At 36.1% G+C, this 12,971-nt stretch overlaps 1 protein-coding gene across 3 annotated transcripts in view; it reads left to right on the top strand.

Annotated features, from left to right (window-relative positions):
* The window catches only part of tfdp1 (transcription factor Dp-1), a 27,259-nt gene extending 14,632 nt beyond the window's left edge, over nucleotides 1-12,627 (top strand). Inside the window, exons 5-12 of one of the 3 annotated variants that reach the window (XM_031895954.1) lie at nucleotides 3,443-3,564; nucleotides 4,492-4,657; nucleotides 4,740-4,886; nucleotides 5,526-5,594; nucleotides 7,003-7,154; nucleotides 8,559-8,725; nucleotides 9,784-9,865; nucleotides 10,603-12,627. In XM_031895954.1, coding sequence (XP_031751814.1) covers nucleotides 3,443-3,564; nucleotides 4,492-4,657; nucleotides 4,740-4,886; nucleotides 5,526-5,594; nucleotides 7,003-7,154; nucleotides 8,559-8,725; nucleotides 9,784-9,865; nucleotides 10,603-10,747 — 1,050 coding nt within the window. In that variant the 3' untranslated portion in view covers nucleotides 10,748-12,627. 3 annotated transcript variants of the gene reach the window in all.
* The last annotated feature ends 344 nt before the right edge of the window (nucleotides 12,628-12,971 follow it).

Genomic DNA, 12,971 nt, shown 5'->3' with positions numbered 1-12,971 from the left:
GAATGCTTGGGACCTGGGGTTTTCCAGATAAGTGGTCTTTCTATAATTTGGATCTCTTTATTTTAAGTCTACTAAAAAGTAAATTAAACATTAAATTAACCCAGAAGGATTGTTGTGTGTCCAATAAGGATTAATTATATCACAGTTAGAATCAAGTGCAAGGTTTTATTATTACTGAGAAAAGGGAAATCCTATTTTAAACATTTAGAATTTTTTTATTAAAATAAAGACTATGGCAGATGACCTTCCTGTGATTTGGGAGGTTATTCTGTTTCCAGATAATGAATCCCTTACCTGTATTACATGCTTTCAGTATTAAAAATGTGTTCTCCTGAAGTTCCCATAAAATTATCATGCTTTAAAAGCATTCTATTTTGTGTTCTGTAAGTAGAATTCCTATAAACTATCATTTTGCAGTGTAAAAGCATCAGACGTGGCATTGCCCAATATATCAATTGCATGTGGCCAATTAAGATTTTCATTGGAATGCTTCAATAATGGTAAAATAAGTATAAATTATAAATATATAAGTATAAATTTATACTTAAATTATTCAGCTGATTTAAGATATATTGCATATTTGTCATTAAAAGGCAAATAGTAGTTTTACATTACTGCTCTCTTAGGGGTGTTGAATGTTTTGTCAACCTGGTTTTAGAAGTTAACATTGAACGAGGTCACCTGGAATTAAAGAAGATAATAAAAACAAATCCTCTCTCAGCATCTAATAGGGTGATGGTAAGTAGTATGTTTATCCAGTTAAGGAGGAGAACAAAAGGGTAGCTTAAAATAACTGGTGATGATATCTTCTCTTGGGCTGCAGCACACTTATAACCTTGGTCTGTGTTTCTGTATAGGCTTTGAAATTTTATGTCAAGATATTTGTAATTCATATATGTCCCACTACTTTCACTAGGCATTTTAATTTTTGTTTTGCTGTGTTTTGTATTTGCCTTTTATTTTTTTTTCTTCCTGTAGATCTGTAATAGAGTGCTATTGTCTCCTGCAACACTTTACAAAGTACGAGTCTTGAAACAACTAATTCTAAAAGGGAATGGTACTGAGATAGATGGTTGGAATGACCTGTGTGAATGGCAAAGGCCCTTTCCGTGTAGCTATTGAAAGAAAAAGTTCTTAAAGGCTTAGGTTATAAACTTAATGGTGGGTTTTAGGAGTGTTTAAAATCCTGGAGGCTCTGGGAATTTTTAACACAGAAGAGAGGTCCACGCATGGGTACAGCGTTAGAATAGCCCTCTATGTGTAAATGTAGAGAATGATTGAGAGAGACATATATTGTGTGCAGAGCAAAGGGTTATGTCTAGCGTGCACCTATTTGTGTTTATTCAGGTGCTATATTGTGATGCCTTAAGCTACTGAAATATTTAAGTGAATTCAGTCCAACGGGTAGCCATTGCAAGGGCTAGCATAAGGGACAGATGGGTATCAGTCTGGTAGCAGTGTTCACGATTGAGCATTGTGCTGCCAAAATTTGTGTCGCTCGGCTTAGGGCCACTTGGGAGGCAGAATTACAGGAAAAAAAAAGTTGCAAAAAAGTTTTTCTTAAATGAAGATTTTTATCTTCATTCTTCTGACTCTTATGTCATCTCAACAGGGTTTAGGTTGCACCATTTTTTTTTTTTTATAAACTGCACAAAATCGTCTTAAAGCTATTTTTGATCAGATTTAATTGGCGCACCATATGTAAAAATTTGAACAGCACTAATCTGGGACACTCATGGTTACCTCAGTGATGTCTCCTATCACAGCAAAAAAAAAATATATATATACGTTTTGCAATTTAGTTATTTTTGCAGTTAAAGGAGAAGGAAAGGCTAAGTCACTTGGGGGTGCCAATATGTTAGGCACCCCAAGTGACTTTAATCGCTCTCCCTGTTAGGAGAAAACCGCACCAGGCCAAGATAGCTGCAGCGAACGCTTCCTCTTCCTTGTTTGCGCTTGCGCAGCAGAGTGAAAAACTGAACTTCAACTAAAAAAGTCGTCTCTTCACTCTAATGCGCATGCGCCGGCCCAGGGATTTTGCCGGCAGAATGAACACAGAAGGAGGAAGCACTCACTGCAGGTGCCCCGGGCGGGTGCGGTTTTCTTCAAACAGGGGCCCCAGGCCGGGGTACAACATAAGCGATTAAAGTCACTTGGGGGTGCCTAACATTTTGGCACCCCCAAGTGACGTAGCCTTTCATTCTCCTTTAAGTATTAATCTTTAAAGAGTTTTAAAATCCATGGTAGGTTCAGCACTGGTAACTTGCTTTCCCTATATAAATAAATGATGATGCCAATGCCTCCTGTTATATATTCAGCAGAAAGAGGGCAGGGATATGGAGTATCGGTAGATTTGAAACCTGCCACATTTAGCAGGAAATGTCAGTATGCCTTTAATCTAATTTGTGTTAAGCTTAGCATCTTTTTGTTTTCCCCCTGCCTTGCTGAGTGATACAGCTCCCGTGCCAGCTGATTCAGGAGGCTTGTGGTTTGAGCAAATTCCTGATAGACCTAGTCCATTGTTTAACAATTTAATTTAAAGCATTTAATGCATATTCAGTATTTAATACTACAATCTGTGTTGTGACTAACTTTAATTACATTGACCAAGGGAACTCTGTAAAGCTGTGCCATCTTTTTGCCATTCCTAGGCAACTCTGAGCAGACTTAGGGGCAGATTTACTAATGCACAAACGGACTGAAAGCGTCCGAACGCGTTTTTTTTTCATAATGATCGTCACAGTCGCTTTTTTTTTCGTATGTCCCGCGATTTTTTTGTCACCGTTACGACTTTATCGTATATTTTCCGCGACTTTTTCGTTGCCGTCGCGAAAAAATTGGGTTGGGTTTTCCGCCTTTTACAATTGCTCAATAGGAAAAAATCGCAACGGCGACGAAAAAGTTGCAAAATTTTCGTTTCCAATCCGATTTTTTCCCATTCGGGATTCGGATTCGTGGATTAGTAAATGTGCCCCTTAGACTTGCTCATGTGCAGAAGTGTAAATTTTTACATTGCGAAGGACACCAGGGAAAGTTTAAAATGGTGACTCTGTGATAGCATTATCATGGAAGGCAGTGTTTGACACACCCCTAGTGAATTTAGCTTTTTTTTTTTTCTCACACAAAAACCAGTGCGGACAAATCTTTTTTTTTTTTATTTTTTTTCTGCGCTAAAAATCTGAATAGGAAATAAAGAAATCAGATGGTTAGTAAATGGGCCTTTTGGTGTATGATTTTAATTAAATTGTGCATCAGTTCATATATTAAGCATTGTTAGTGTTTACTGTGTTTGAAATTTGAGAGAACTCAAGGCTTATTCTTCTTTTATTAATGGGCTTATATATAAAAAACATCATCCCCCAAGTGTCATGATCTTTGAAGTTTGCATTGTAATTGCTACAACTCTTGAATTGGTTTAATATTGAATGTATTTCAATTGCAGGTTCTTGGGACACCACAGAGACAGTCTGCACCAAATACTATACTTATAGGAAGTCCTCATACGCCTAATACACATTTTGTATCACAGAACCAAGTTACAGACTCTTCACCATGGTCTGCTGGGTAAGATGATAAATATTTTGTGTAATGTTTTGAATAAACGTTGGACCTTTAGTAGGTATTTCAAGTGTTTACACAAGTACAAGTTGTGTGTCTATTATGTATCTTTCTTGTAATGGATATTATTATTTTCTTACTCAAAAGCAAAATATTGCAAGGTTTTTTTTCTGTTTTGCATGTGTCTGTAATATACTTGTGTAAGAAGGTAGGCTATAGAACGGTTTACTTACTACATTTACTCAATGGGCAGAAAAGGCAAGTTAAGGCGGGGTTGGTGAGGGCAGGAGGTGTTGTCCCAACCCGCAGAGAGGAAGGTAAGTTAGAGAAGACATGGCTAGCAGTGTACAAATTCTCTAGAAAGCAAGAACCTTTAGCCCCACACTCCATCATTCCAACAAGGCACAAGGTGTGTGGGAGCAATTGAATGCCATTTTAAGTCGGGATGGAAACTGGTATATGCAAATAAGCAGGTTTTCTCTGTATGAAGCATCATGTATGTTTTTGTAAAACTAACTATATAATTATTTCTGCCAGTTCAGATGTATTATAAAAGCCTAGCTGAAAGCTTACTAATAAAAGGATTTTTTTTTCCCTTTATGTGTTGTAGAAGCTAGTAAGCAGAATTGTGCTTATTACAGGTGAATACCGGTGCTGGTGTAGATGAATGGTACCTATCATTACACTCTACGAGAAAACCAAGGGACTTTCTCCTGCTATAAAACCATTTATGGTTTTGTTTGGCTTTGGCTCCTAATGACGACATGTCGCATACTGTTAGGTTGAGCAATGAATTATAGGGCATCCCGGTATATTAGTTGTGGTCTTAGTTGGTTTTCTGTAGAGGTTGCATCCATTTTAATTAAATGCTGCTATTTGGGACAAATGAATTTATTTTTATTTTCTAATTTTTTTTTTATTTTTTTTTTTAAGAAAAAGAAATAAAAAAGGTGAAAAGAATGGCAAAGGTTTGCGTCATTTCTCCATGAAGGTTTGTGAGAAGGTGCAGAAGAAAGGCACAACGTCTTACAATGAAGTAGCTGATGAACTGGTTGCAGAATTTAGTTCAGCAGATAATCATATATCTCCGAATGAATCTGTAAGTCTAACAATGGTAGTTAGTTATTTATTTTTGGTTTTATTTTTTTAATCATAAAATAATTTCTTTATTGAACTTTTAGCAAGCATATGACCAGAAAAATATTAGACGACGAGTCTATGATGCCTTAAATGTGCTTATGGCTATGAACATAATTTCTAAAGAAAAGAAGGAAATAAAGTGGATTGGTTTACCTACAAACTCTGCTCAGGAATGTCAAAATTTAGAGGTAAGCATATCGTTCATTGATGGCGAAGTTCTTTCTATATATTTTTTAAGGTTGTTGATAGTATGTCAAATACATTTTGCACATGTTTATATTTAGTAATTCATTTTTGCACCTGTGCTAAATGACTGACTGCCTTTTCTTTAATTCTCTGTACTATTATGTCTGTATGGGATATATGTTTGCCAGTAACAGAGTTATTAATTTCTTCATTGTTACGTTTCATGTAAAATGGAGAGAAAAAAAAACTATTATTTAGTGGCTTATGTGTTGCTTTCTGTGTGTGGGTTTTCTCTCCTGGAATATTTTCAATTTCATCACTTTGTGACCATACCCATTCATTTCAGTGGCAATCTTCTGCACTTGTGGGTGCGCCCACTGGTAAGATGATTATCATTTTACTAGCCAATATTACCTGACCCACAAGTCCCAATTCTTTCCATTAAATTGATCAAAAACAAGGGGTTCTATTAACTAGTAAGTCACACTGGCAGCAAAATGCTTGGCCTATAACTTGCGTGCTATTGGTGATGGTTCTATAGGGTGAACCTTGATTTGGTGCCACTTGAACATACATTGACATTTCTTGCTTTGCTCTGCACTGCTTACAAACAAAGGGTTGAACATGTAATATGTATGTAGGTTGAAAGACAAAGAAGACTTGAACGAATAAAGCAAAAGCAATCTCAGCTACAAGAACTTATACTACAGGTAACTTCATTATCATTAAAAAATGCCTTAAAAAAAATATATAAAATCACCTGTTTAGAGAGAAGCTGTCAGGTAGTGTTCATTCCCAACAAAACAGATTCCTTTTAATGTTTTCTGGGAGGTGTTGCACCTTTGGTCTAATGAAAGCCAAAACTGTTCAATGCTAAGCACTTTTAATACCATGCTCTGTATTTTTCATTTTTGTTATGATAAATTCTAGCCTTACTGGCCTTTTTGTAGAATCAACCTGGCCCTGAGATCTTTTACCGAAGAGCCCAGACATATGCTACAAGGTGTAATTCCCTGCTGTTGACGTGTCAGCAACACTCACATGCTCAGAGCAGCTGTTGAGAAGCTAAGGTTAGGGGTTGTTTAAAATCATCAAGCAGAAAATTGGGTTTGAGTGTCATATAAGCTGATGATACAGGGCTGACTTAATTTCTCATGCTAATTGCACTGGTTTTAGATCTGCCTTGTATTAATAATTTTAATAATTTACTAAGCCTTCTTTTGTTACATTTATTTTCTATATATACAGTATAGTTTTCTTGTATGTTACCAACTTACAATTCTCTGTATATGGAAGGGTCGCTATTTCGTTTTTATATTTTCTTTGCTTTGGTAATGTAAATATTAAAATATGTTTTCCTGAAGGATGCATAAAGCTATTACTATCTCACCTTGCAGTATAAGTGAGCACTGGCTGGAATAGCATCTGTCTGTCTATCAATGTGCACACAAGGCAAGCCCAAAAGTGCACTGACAGGTGGATGCCCTTTATATTAGTGCTCTCTAACACAAGAAAGTGCAGCTACCTTCAGTTTTTTCATCATTAAAATATTATATTTTATAATCCCATAACGGATGGTGTATTCTAGCAGTTCATGTTAATAACATGAAGTTATTGGTCGTATGCCCTGCCAAGTATGATTGTAAACAGCATATTCTGTATAGGTTACAATAAAACAGAGAAAGCAGTCCCTGCTACAGAGATCTATGCCAACTTGGGTATGCCAGTATACAGTGCAGAATTCTTTGGTAAATTTTGATGGTATAGTGGTCCTTTAACTTTGTACTACAACGTAATAAGATTTTGTGTATGAGTTGAATTCCAGTATTTGTTGTTAAACTGGAGTGCTATAGGTGTATATACTCAGAGTATGTTGTATACGACTAACGTATATATTTATATTCAAAAACAAGCAATAACCAATGCAAGCGGTAAACAGGACCCTGCCAAGTGAGTTTATAATATTACAGTAGAGAATTAAAAAAAAAAAAATAATACTGACAAACTTGGGACTTTTTCATGGTTTGGGGAGGTAAATATATAAATTAATTGGAAAGGTTATTTGCATTTTTTTTTTTTTTTTTTTTTTTTCAAATAACACTTTTCGTTCCATTTCAGCAAATTGCTTTCAAAAACCTAGTTCAGAGAAATCGTCTTACAGAACAAAAAGCAAACAGACCACCCCCACCAAATTCAGTCATACATTTACCCTTCATCATTGTGAACACCAGCAAGAAGACAGTGATTGACTGTAGCATTTCTAATGACAAGTAGGTTAAAGGCTATGCTATCACAATATTTTGTTGGTTCAGGCTATGACTTTGATTAAATTCTTTGCATTGATTAGATGACTTTGCTCAATCTGTTTTGCATGTGTGACGTGCTCCCCCCCCCCCCCCCCCCCATGCCTACAAGGTCACTTTCAAGGTTTAAAAAGAAAGTGAAGAAGTTTGTTTTTATCAAGACAAAAGTATGGTCTTTGATGTACATGTAAATGTCAAATATATTAAATGCCTAAAGTTATGGTATTCATAGAAGTTGATCATTTGTAAAAGTTGTGAAAAAACAGTTTCAAGGAAGGTTTAATTTGTAAACCAGTAATTTGTTTTAATTTTCTAACTTGGAACAGTCAAAACTACCTATAAAAGGTTGCTATGGGTACCTGCACTGGTGTTAGTAAATTTTTACTAAATCAGCACCACAGTATTTTAGTTCATTCACTTAGAATGCTCTTGCCAACACTTTACATTTAACTTTTATTTACTGCAAACAGCTGAAGAGCTTAATTACAACATAGACAGCTACTTCTCCCCTTGGAAAATGCAGTTTGAGTGCAGCTACATGGAGCGGAGTGTACAGCTGCACTCTACAAAACACAGGTGGATAGAAAAGGACCATGTGCCCACAGCCTAAGAACGACATAAATTAAACAGAACACACTAACTACAGTTGGTCTTTGTGTTTTTTAAATTGGCTTTTTGTTCTACCTTTATAACCTGAAAAATAAATCTCTATATGGTGTACTTGGGGTCACTGATGGCAGGTTTATTCTTGTTTCATGTAGTCTCCTATGATAAGTGGGATCCTAGCATCAAGATAACTGTTTAATCTTCAAGCTGAAAGCAGCAAAACAATCTTTAATAAGCACAAATGGAACAGCGCTTTCAGTTTCCCTTTGAATGCCATTGTCCTTGCATGCTAAAGCTAGCGCCACACAGGATGTGTCCTATGCTGGCACCAGCCTGCTACCTTGCCTGTACCCGAAAGCCTTTTCTCCTCCCCTGGTGCAGGCAGACGCGGTGGATATCGGCTGTAAAATGCAAACCCTGACATTTTTTTGTCAATATCTGCTGCCTCTGCCTGCACCCGGGCAGAGACAATGTTTCCAGGTACAGGCAAAGTATCAGGCTGGTGCCATTGTAGGTGCTGATTTTCAGCCTGTGGAAAAACGCCCAAAAGTGTAATGTGCTAAAAGGAGGTGTTCTGTAGCTGGTGGTGGTGTAAATAGTTGTATTGGAAATAACATATACTTTTTGGAAATGATCTGTTGTAATTCAACTGTAGTATTACAGTAAAATTTTGTTTCAATACACTTCCATATATGCGTCCATATTCTGTGTTGGTTTTATTTGTATGTCAGCTGATCCTAAAATGCACTTTTCTGTCTGTCCTAGGTTTGAATACTTATTTAATTTTGACAACACATTTGAAATACATGATGATATTGAAGTACTGAAGCGAATGGGAATGGCTTGTGGCCTAGAATCAGGAAGCTGTTCAGCTGAGGACCTTAAGACTGCGAGAAGCTTGGTGCCAAAAGCTCTAGAACCATATGTGACAGGTCAGTGGTTTGCTTGGTTTCTTATAGAATAATTATCAGACCGTATTCTGCTGTGTATATATAGAAAAAAAAACCACCCCAATTGTAGGTGCTTTTTTTTTTTAAATATAAAACATGTGGACATATCAATAATTGATCTTTACTGAAACACTAATAAACAAAAAAAGGAACGCTTTCATTTGCAATTACTAATTCAACAAAAAAAGACATCAGATACTAGTGGGCCTGCTATTGTTCCAAGATAGAGTATTTGATTCAATTCCTAACTCACCTTGTTCTATGTTGAAGTTATGGGTTGAAGTCTTGAGGGCTTAAAGAAAATCTGTGCACCCACCCACTGCTAAGCAGAGGGACTTCAAGCCCCTGAATCCATTGCTTCAACATGAAAGAAGGTGTGGAAGGGGCTGTGTGACTGATTCATTCATAACCCATAGAAGAGACGATTCACTCACCCAAGGATTTCTCATCTTTTTGTGGTCACATCCTAATAGCACCCCTGAATAATTTCAGTTGTCTCTTAGGGCTCTGGCACACGGGGGAGATTAGTCGCCCGCGATTAACTCCCTGTTCGCGGGCGACTAATCTCCCCGAGTTGCCTACCCCTGCCATCCCACCGGCGAACATGTAAGTCGCCGGCGGGATGGCAGACGCGGCGGGGCAATTTCATGGAATCGCCGAAAAAGACTTGCGAGTCTTTTTCGGCGATTTGCGCGAAATCGCGCCGCCGCGTCTGCCATCCCGCCGGCGACTTACATGTTCGCCGGTGGGATGGCAGGGGTAGGCAACTCGGGGAGATTAGTCGCCCGCGAACAGGGAGTTAATCGCGGGCGACTAATCTCCCCCGTGTGCCAGAGCCCTTATAGCCTTATGTTCTGTTTATGAGAATATTCCAAAGATGACAATAGCAGCAAAGTATTTGTTAACACTATGCTGCTATGGTTTTAACAGAGTCTATATAGACTTGCAACTGTTTTACTAATATTCTGTGCTGTCATGCTTTGCAGTTGTTAGTATGTGGTGTCGGTCACATAGTGGATAATTCTTACTTGACTTTACAGAAATGGCTCAGGGATCAATTAGCAGTGTGTATATCTCATCTTCATCAGGTTCAGTGTCTAATGGCAGAAGGTTTTCATCAAGGTAAGGACAATATTGTGCACACAAAAAATTACTGTATGTTCAAAGTGGATCTAAACCCCAAAAGTTCCTCTGAGCACTATTGCAATTTGCATAACTTTTGTAGTTTGATATATTTGTTGCTCCAACCAGGCCCAGCAGTTGTGTTTGAAAGTCCATGTCTGTAACCCTAGGAATAACAGACTATGCAGGCAGTGCATTGTCAGTTAGGGTCAATGACACTGACCTGCTAATACCCCTGGCTAGTACATCTGTCACCTCAATTCACAGTACACCCTTTGCATTTTGCACAATATGCGTAATATCTTTTGCACAGGTGCACCCATGTGGCTTATACAACACCCTTGGCAGAACAAATTTGAGCTTTTTCGCAGAGTTTGTTATTCTAGACACTAGGTATACTCACTCCACATGATCCTTTGTAAAACTTGAAAATATAATGGAACATTGCAAGTGACATCTTTGCTGTGCAGGATTTCATTTACCCTGTCAATCAAGCATTCTGTAGTAACCTTACTGTCCTCATGTGTCTCAAAAAAAAAAAAAAAAAAAAAAATACAGTAGTGCAGTGATGGCAATTCTCTGCATTGACCCTACATCCAGCTCTTTTATGCAAATTGTTATTTTGAAATGCCTCCAACTATAAACTAAACGAGATTGCTTGACCACATTTGAGTGTACTATCTCGATTACTTTGGAATTGCTGCCTTATACGCAATAACACTTGTTTTTTGTTATAGTGACTTGACTGGCTGCACAGATAGCATGTTAGCTACGAGTTCAAATGGATCCCAGTACAGCAGTTCCCGAGTTGAGACTCCTGTGTCGTACGTTGGAGAGGAAGATGATGACGATGAGGATGATTTTAATGATGATGATGACTGATGTATAGCACATTTTTTTTTTCTGTGTTGAGATACAGCATCAGGAAAACATTTTTTTCTGTTAATGGGGTGATTTTTTATTTTTTTTTTTATTTTCCCCCATTCCAAGGAAATATTGATACAGTACTTGGTTCTTGCAACCAAGAAGGATCATTCAAGTTTATATTTTATTTTTTTGTGTGTGCTGTGGAAGTTTTTGACAGTATTTTGCTCAAATTTGTTTCCTTTCCCATTTATAGTTATGTTTGCCCCCCTAGAACTTTGCTTGATGGTAAATTTCATCTGCATAAATGGGGAAAAATAAACTGCTATCCTTTGTAAAAAAGAAAGAATTACTTGCAGTACAATTTTTGGAAAGTGTTTCAATAATGCCTAGAATGTAGGTAAGAAAGACACTTTTTTGTTAAAATCATGCAAAGTCCAAATAAAGGAAGATGAATTTTTCTAAATTCGTTAATAGTTTAAAAATATCAGAAAGCTGTTATTACCCGTTTTGTATATTTTTTATTGTATATTTTGGGAGAACTAAATACATTGTATGGCAAAGGTTTTACTATGATGCTGGTGCAGCTATATATAATCTTGAAGGTTCTATATATTGCTTATATAATTTGCCTGAATTCTTGCAGGCAAACTTTTATTTTATACCTTGTTTACATAGCTATCACTAAAAGAAACAAATGTTTGTATTTGTTTCATAAACCTATACTTGCAATCTATTATAATGTTAAAATTATAGTGTTAGCAGTTTTGTTGTGTTTTTTTTTTTTCCCTTCAAGTTTGTGAATCCTTTTTAACAGTTAACATTTTATAACAGAGAAATTTCAGGGCAGATTACTAGTTTCAGATTTAAAAAAAATAAATAAATCACAACTGCACAGATATTGTCCGCTGCCTAAGGAAAGATCATATTCTTTTTATTCAAACATTAATACAAATATGTAATTTTATTAACGTTACAGAAAATTATAAATGATTTAATTTGACACTGTTAGTCATTAATAAAATGCATGGGCATTTTAAATAAGCTAAGTGTTTTTTAATATAAAATTAATGTACAGTAACTATATTTTTCTTTTGTATGCATAGATTTTTTTTTTCCAAGCCTTTAAGCAATATGATAGTATTATAATTATAGCGTTAATATAAGATTGCTAGTTATTAAATTTCTTCACTTATGGTTATGATGGACATTAGGGGTAATTTAGAAATTATTCCTTTGTTATGTATAAGTCACCTATTGGATTTTAAAGTTTGCAGATTTTCAAAATCAGCTATTTACATTGTGTTAACGTTTTCTTATTTTAGAAATGTTCACATTTAAAACCAAATAAAACTATAGTACTACATGTTAATGGCATTTAACTGATCTGCAACTCTTACATAATACAGGAAACTTCCAAAGGGAGCATCAGTAAATATATCAAATACAGGTGATTCTTTACTGTTATGGTTGCTGAGTGAACATGCTTAGGCTTGTATGTAAAAAAAAATCCTGTATTGGCTTAGCGGGCCGATATTTTCTATGGATGCAGGAAGAGATTTAAATTAATTCACCTTGGGTTCCTGCAGACAGTGATTGTATGCATCACAACAAGATTATATTTAGAAATATGCAAAAATTTAGGGTAAAGTTTGAACTTGCCCTGTAGGATAGCAACCAACTCAAAGTAGGTATTACTGTTCTACTTCTGTTTTAAATAGTGAATGCAGATGTCTTGTTGGTTGAGCTTGGGCAGATGTTGCTCTGTGTGTGCATAATCCGGGTGAGGTTGTTTTTTTTTGTTTTTCTAAATTATATTAAACTGATTATTTCTAGCTATTCTACATAATGGCACTGTGGCATATCTAACCTTGCTATTAAAGTCTGAACAAAATATTCTTTATGGCTCTCTGCATTTAATGATTAAATGGGCATATTAGGAGCTTAAAGTGTTAAAGTGGCTACATTAGGACACACTAAACAAACTTTTTAAAAAAGCACGAATATCTCCACATTCAAAAATCTGATTAGAAAAAGCATAATAAGAATAAGAAAAACCTCGATCGTTTGTTTTTTTTTGTTTTTTTTTATAAAAAATGAAAAATTTGTGTTTGAGACGCTTTAAGTGCTAAAAAGTTTAACTTGGGAAAATTTAAAAAAAAAAAAAAATGAACATTAATAAATCAGCCCCTAAGAGTGCTTAAATGTTAGTGTTAGAGTTTCAACAGTGTTAGGTGGGAAT

The sequence above is a fragment of the Xenopus tropicalis genome, chromosome 2 (genome assembly GCF_000004195.4).
Source record: "Xenopus tropicalis strain Nigerian chromosome 2, UCB_Xtro_10.0, whole genome shotgun sequence".
NCBI classification, from domain to species: Eukaryota; Metazoa; Chordata; class Amphibia; order Anura; family Pipidae; genus Xenopus; species Xenopus tropicalis.
This window is presented reverse-complemented; position numbering and strand designations above follow the sequence as displayed.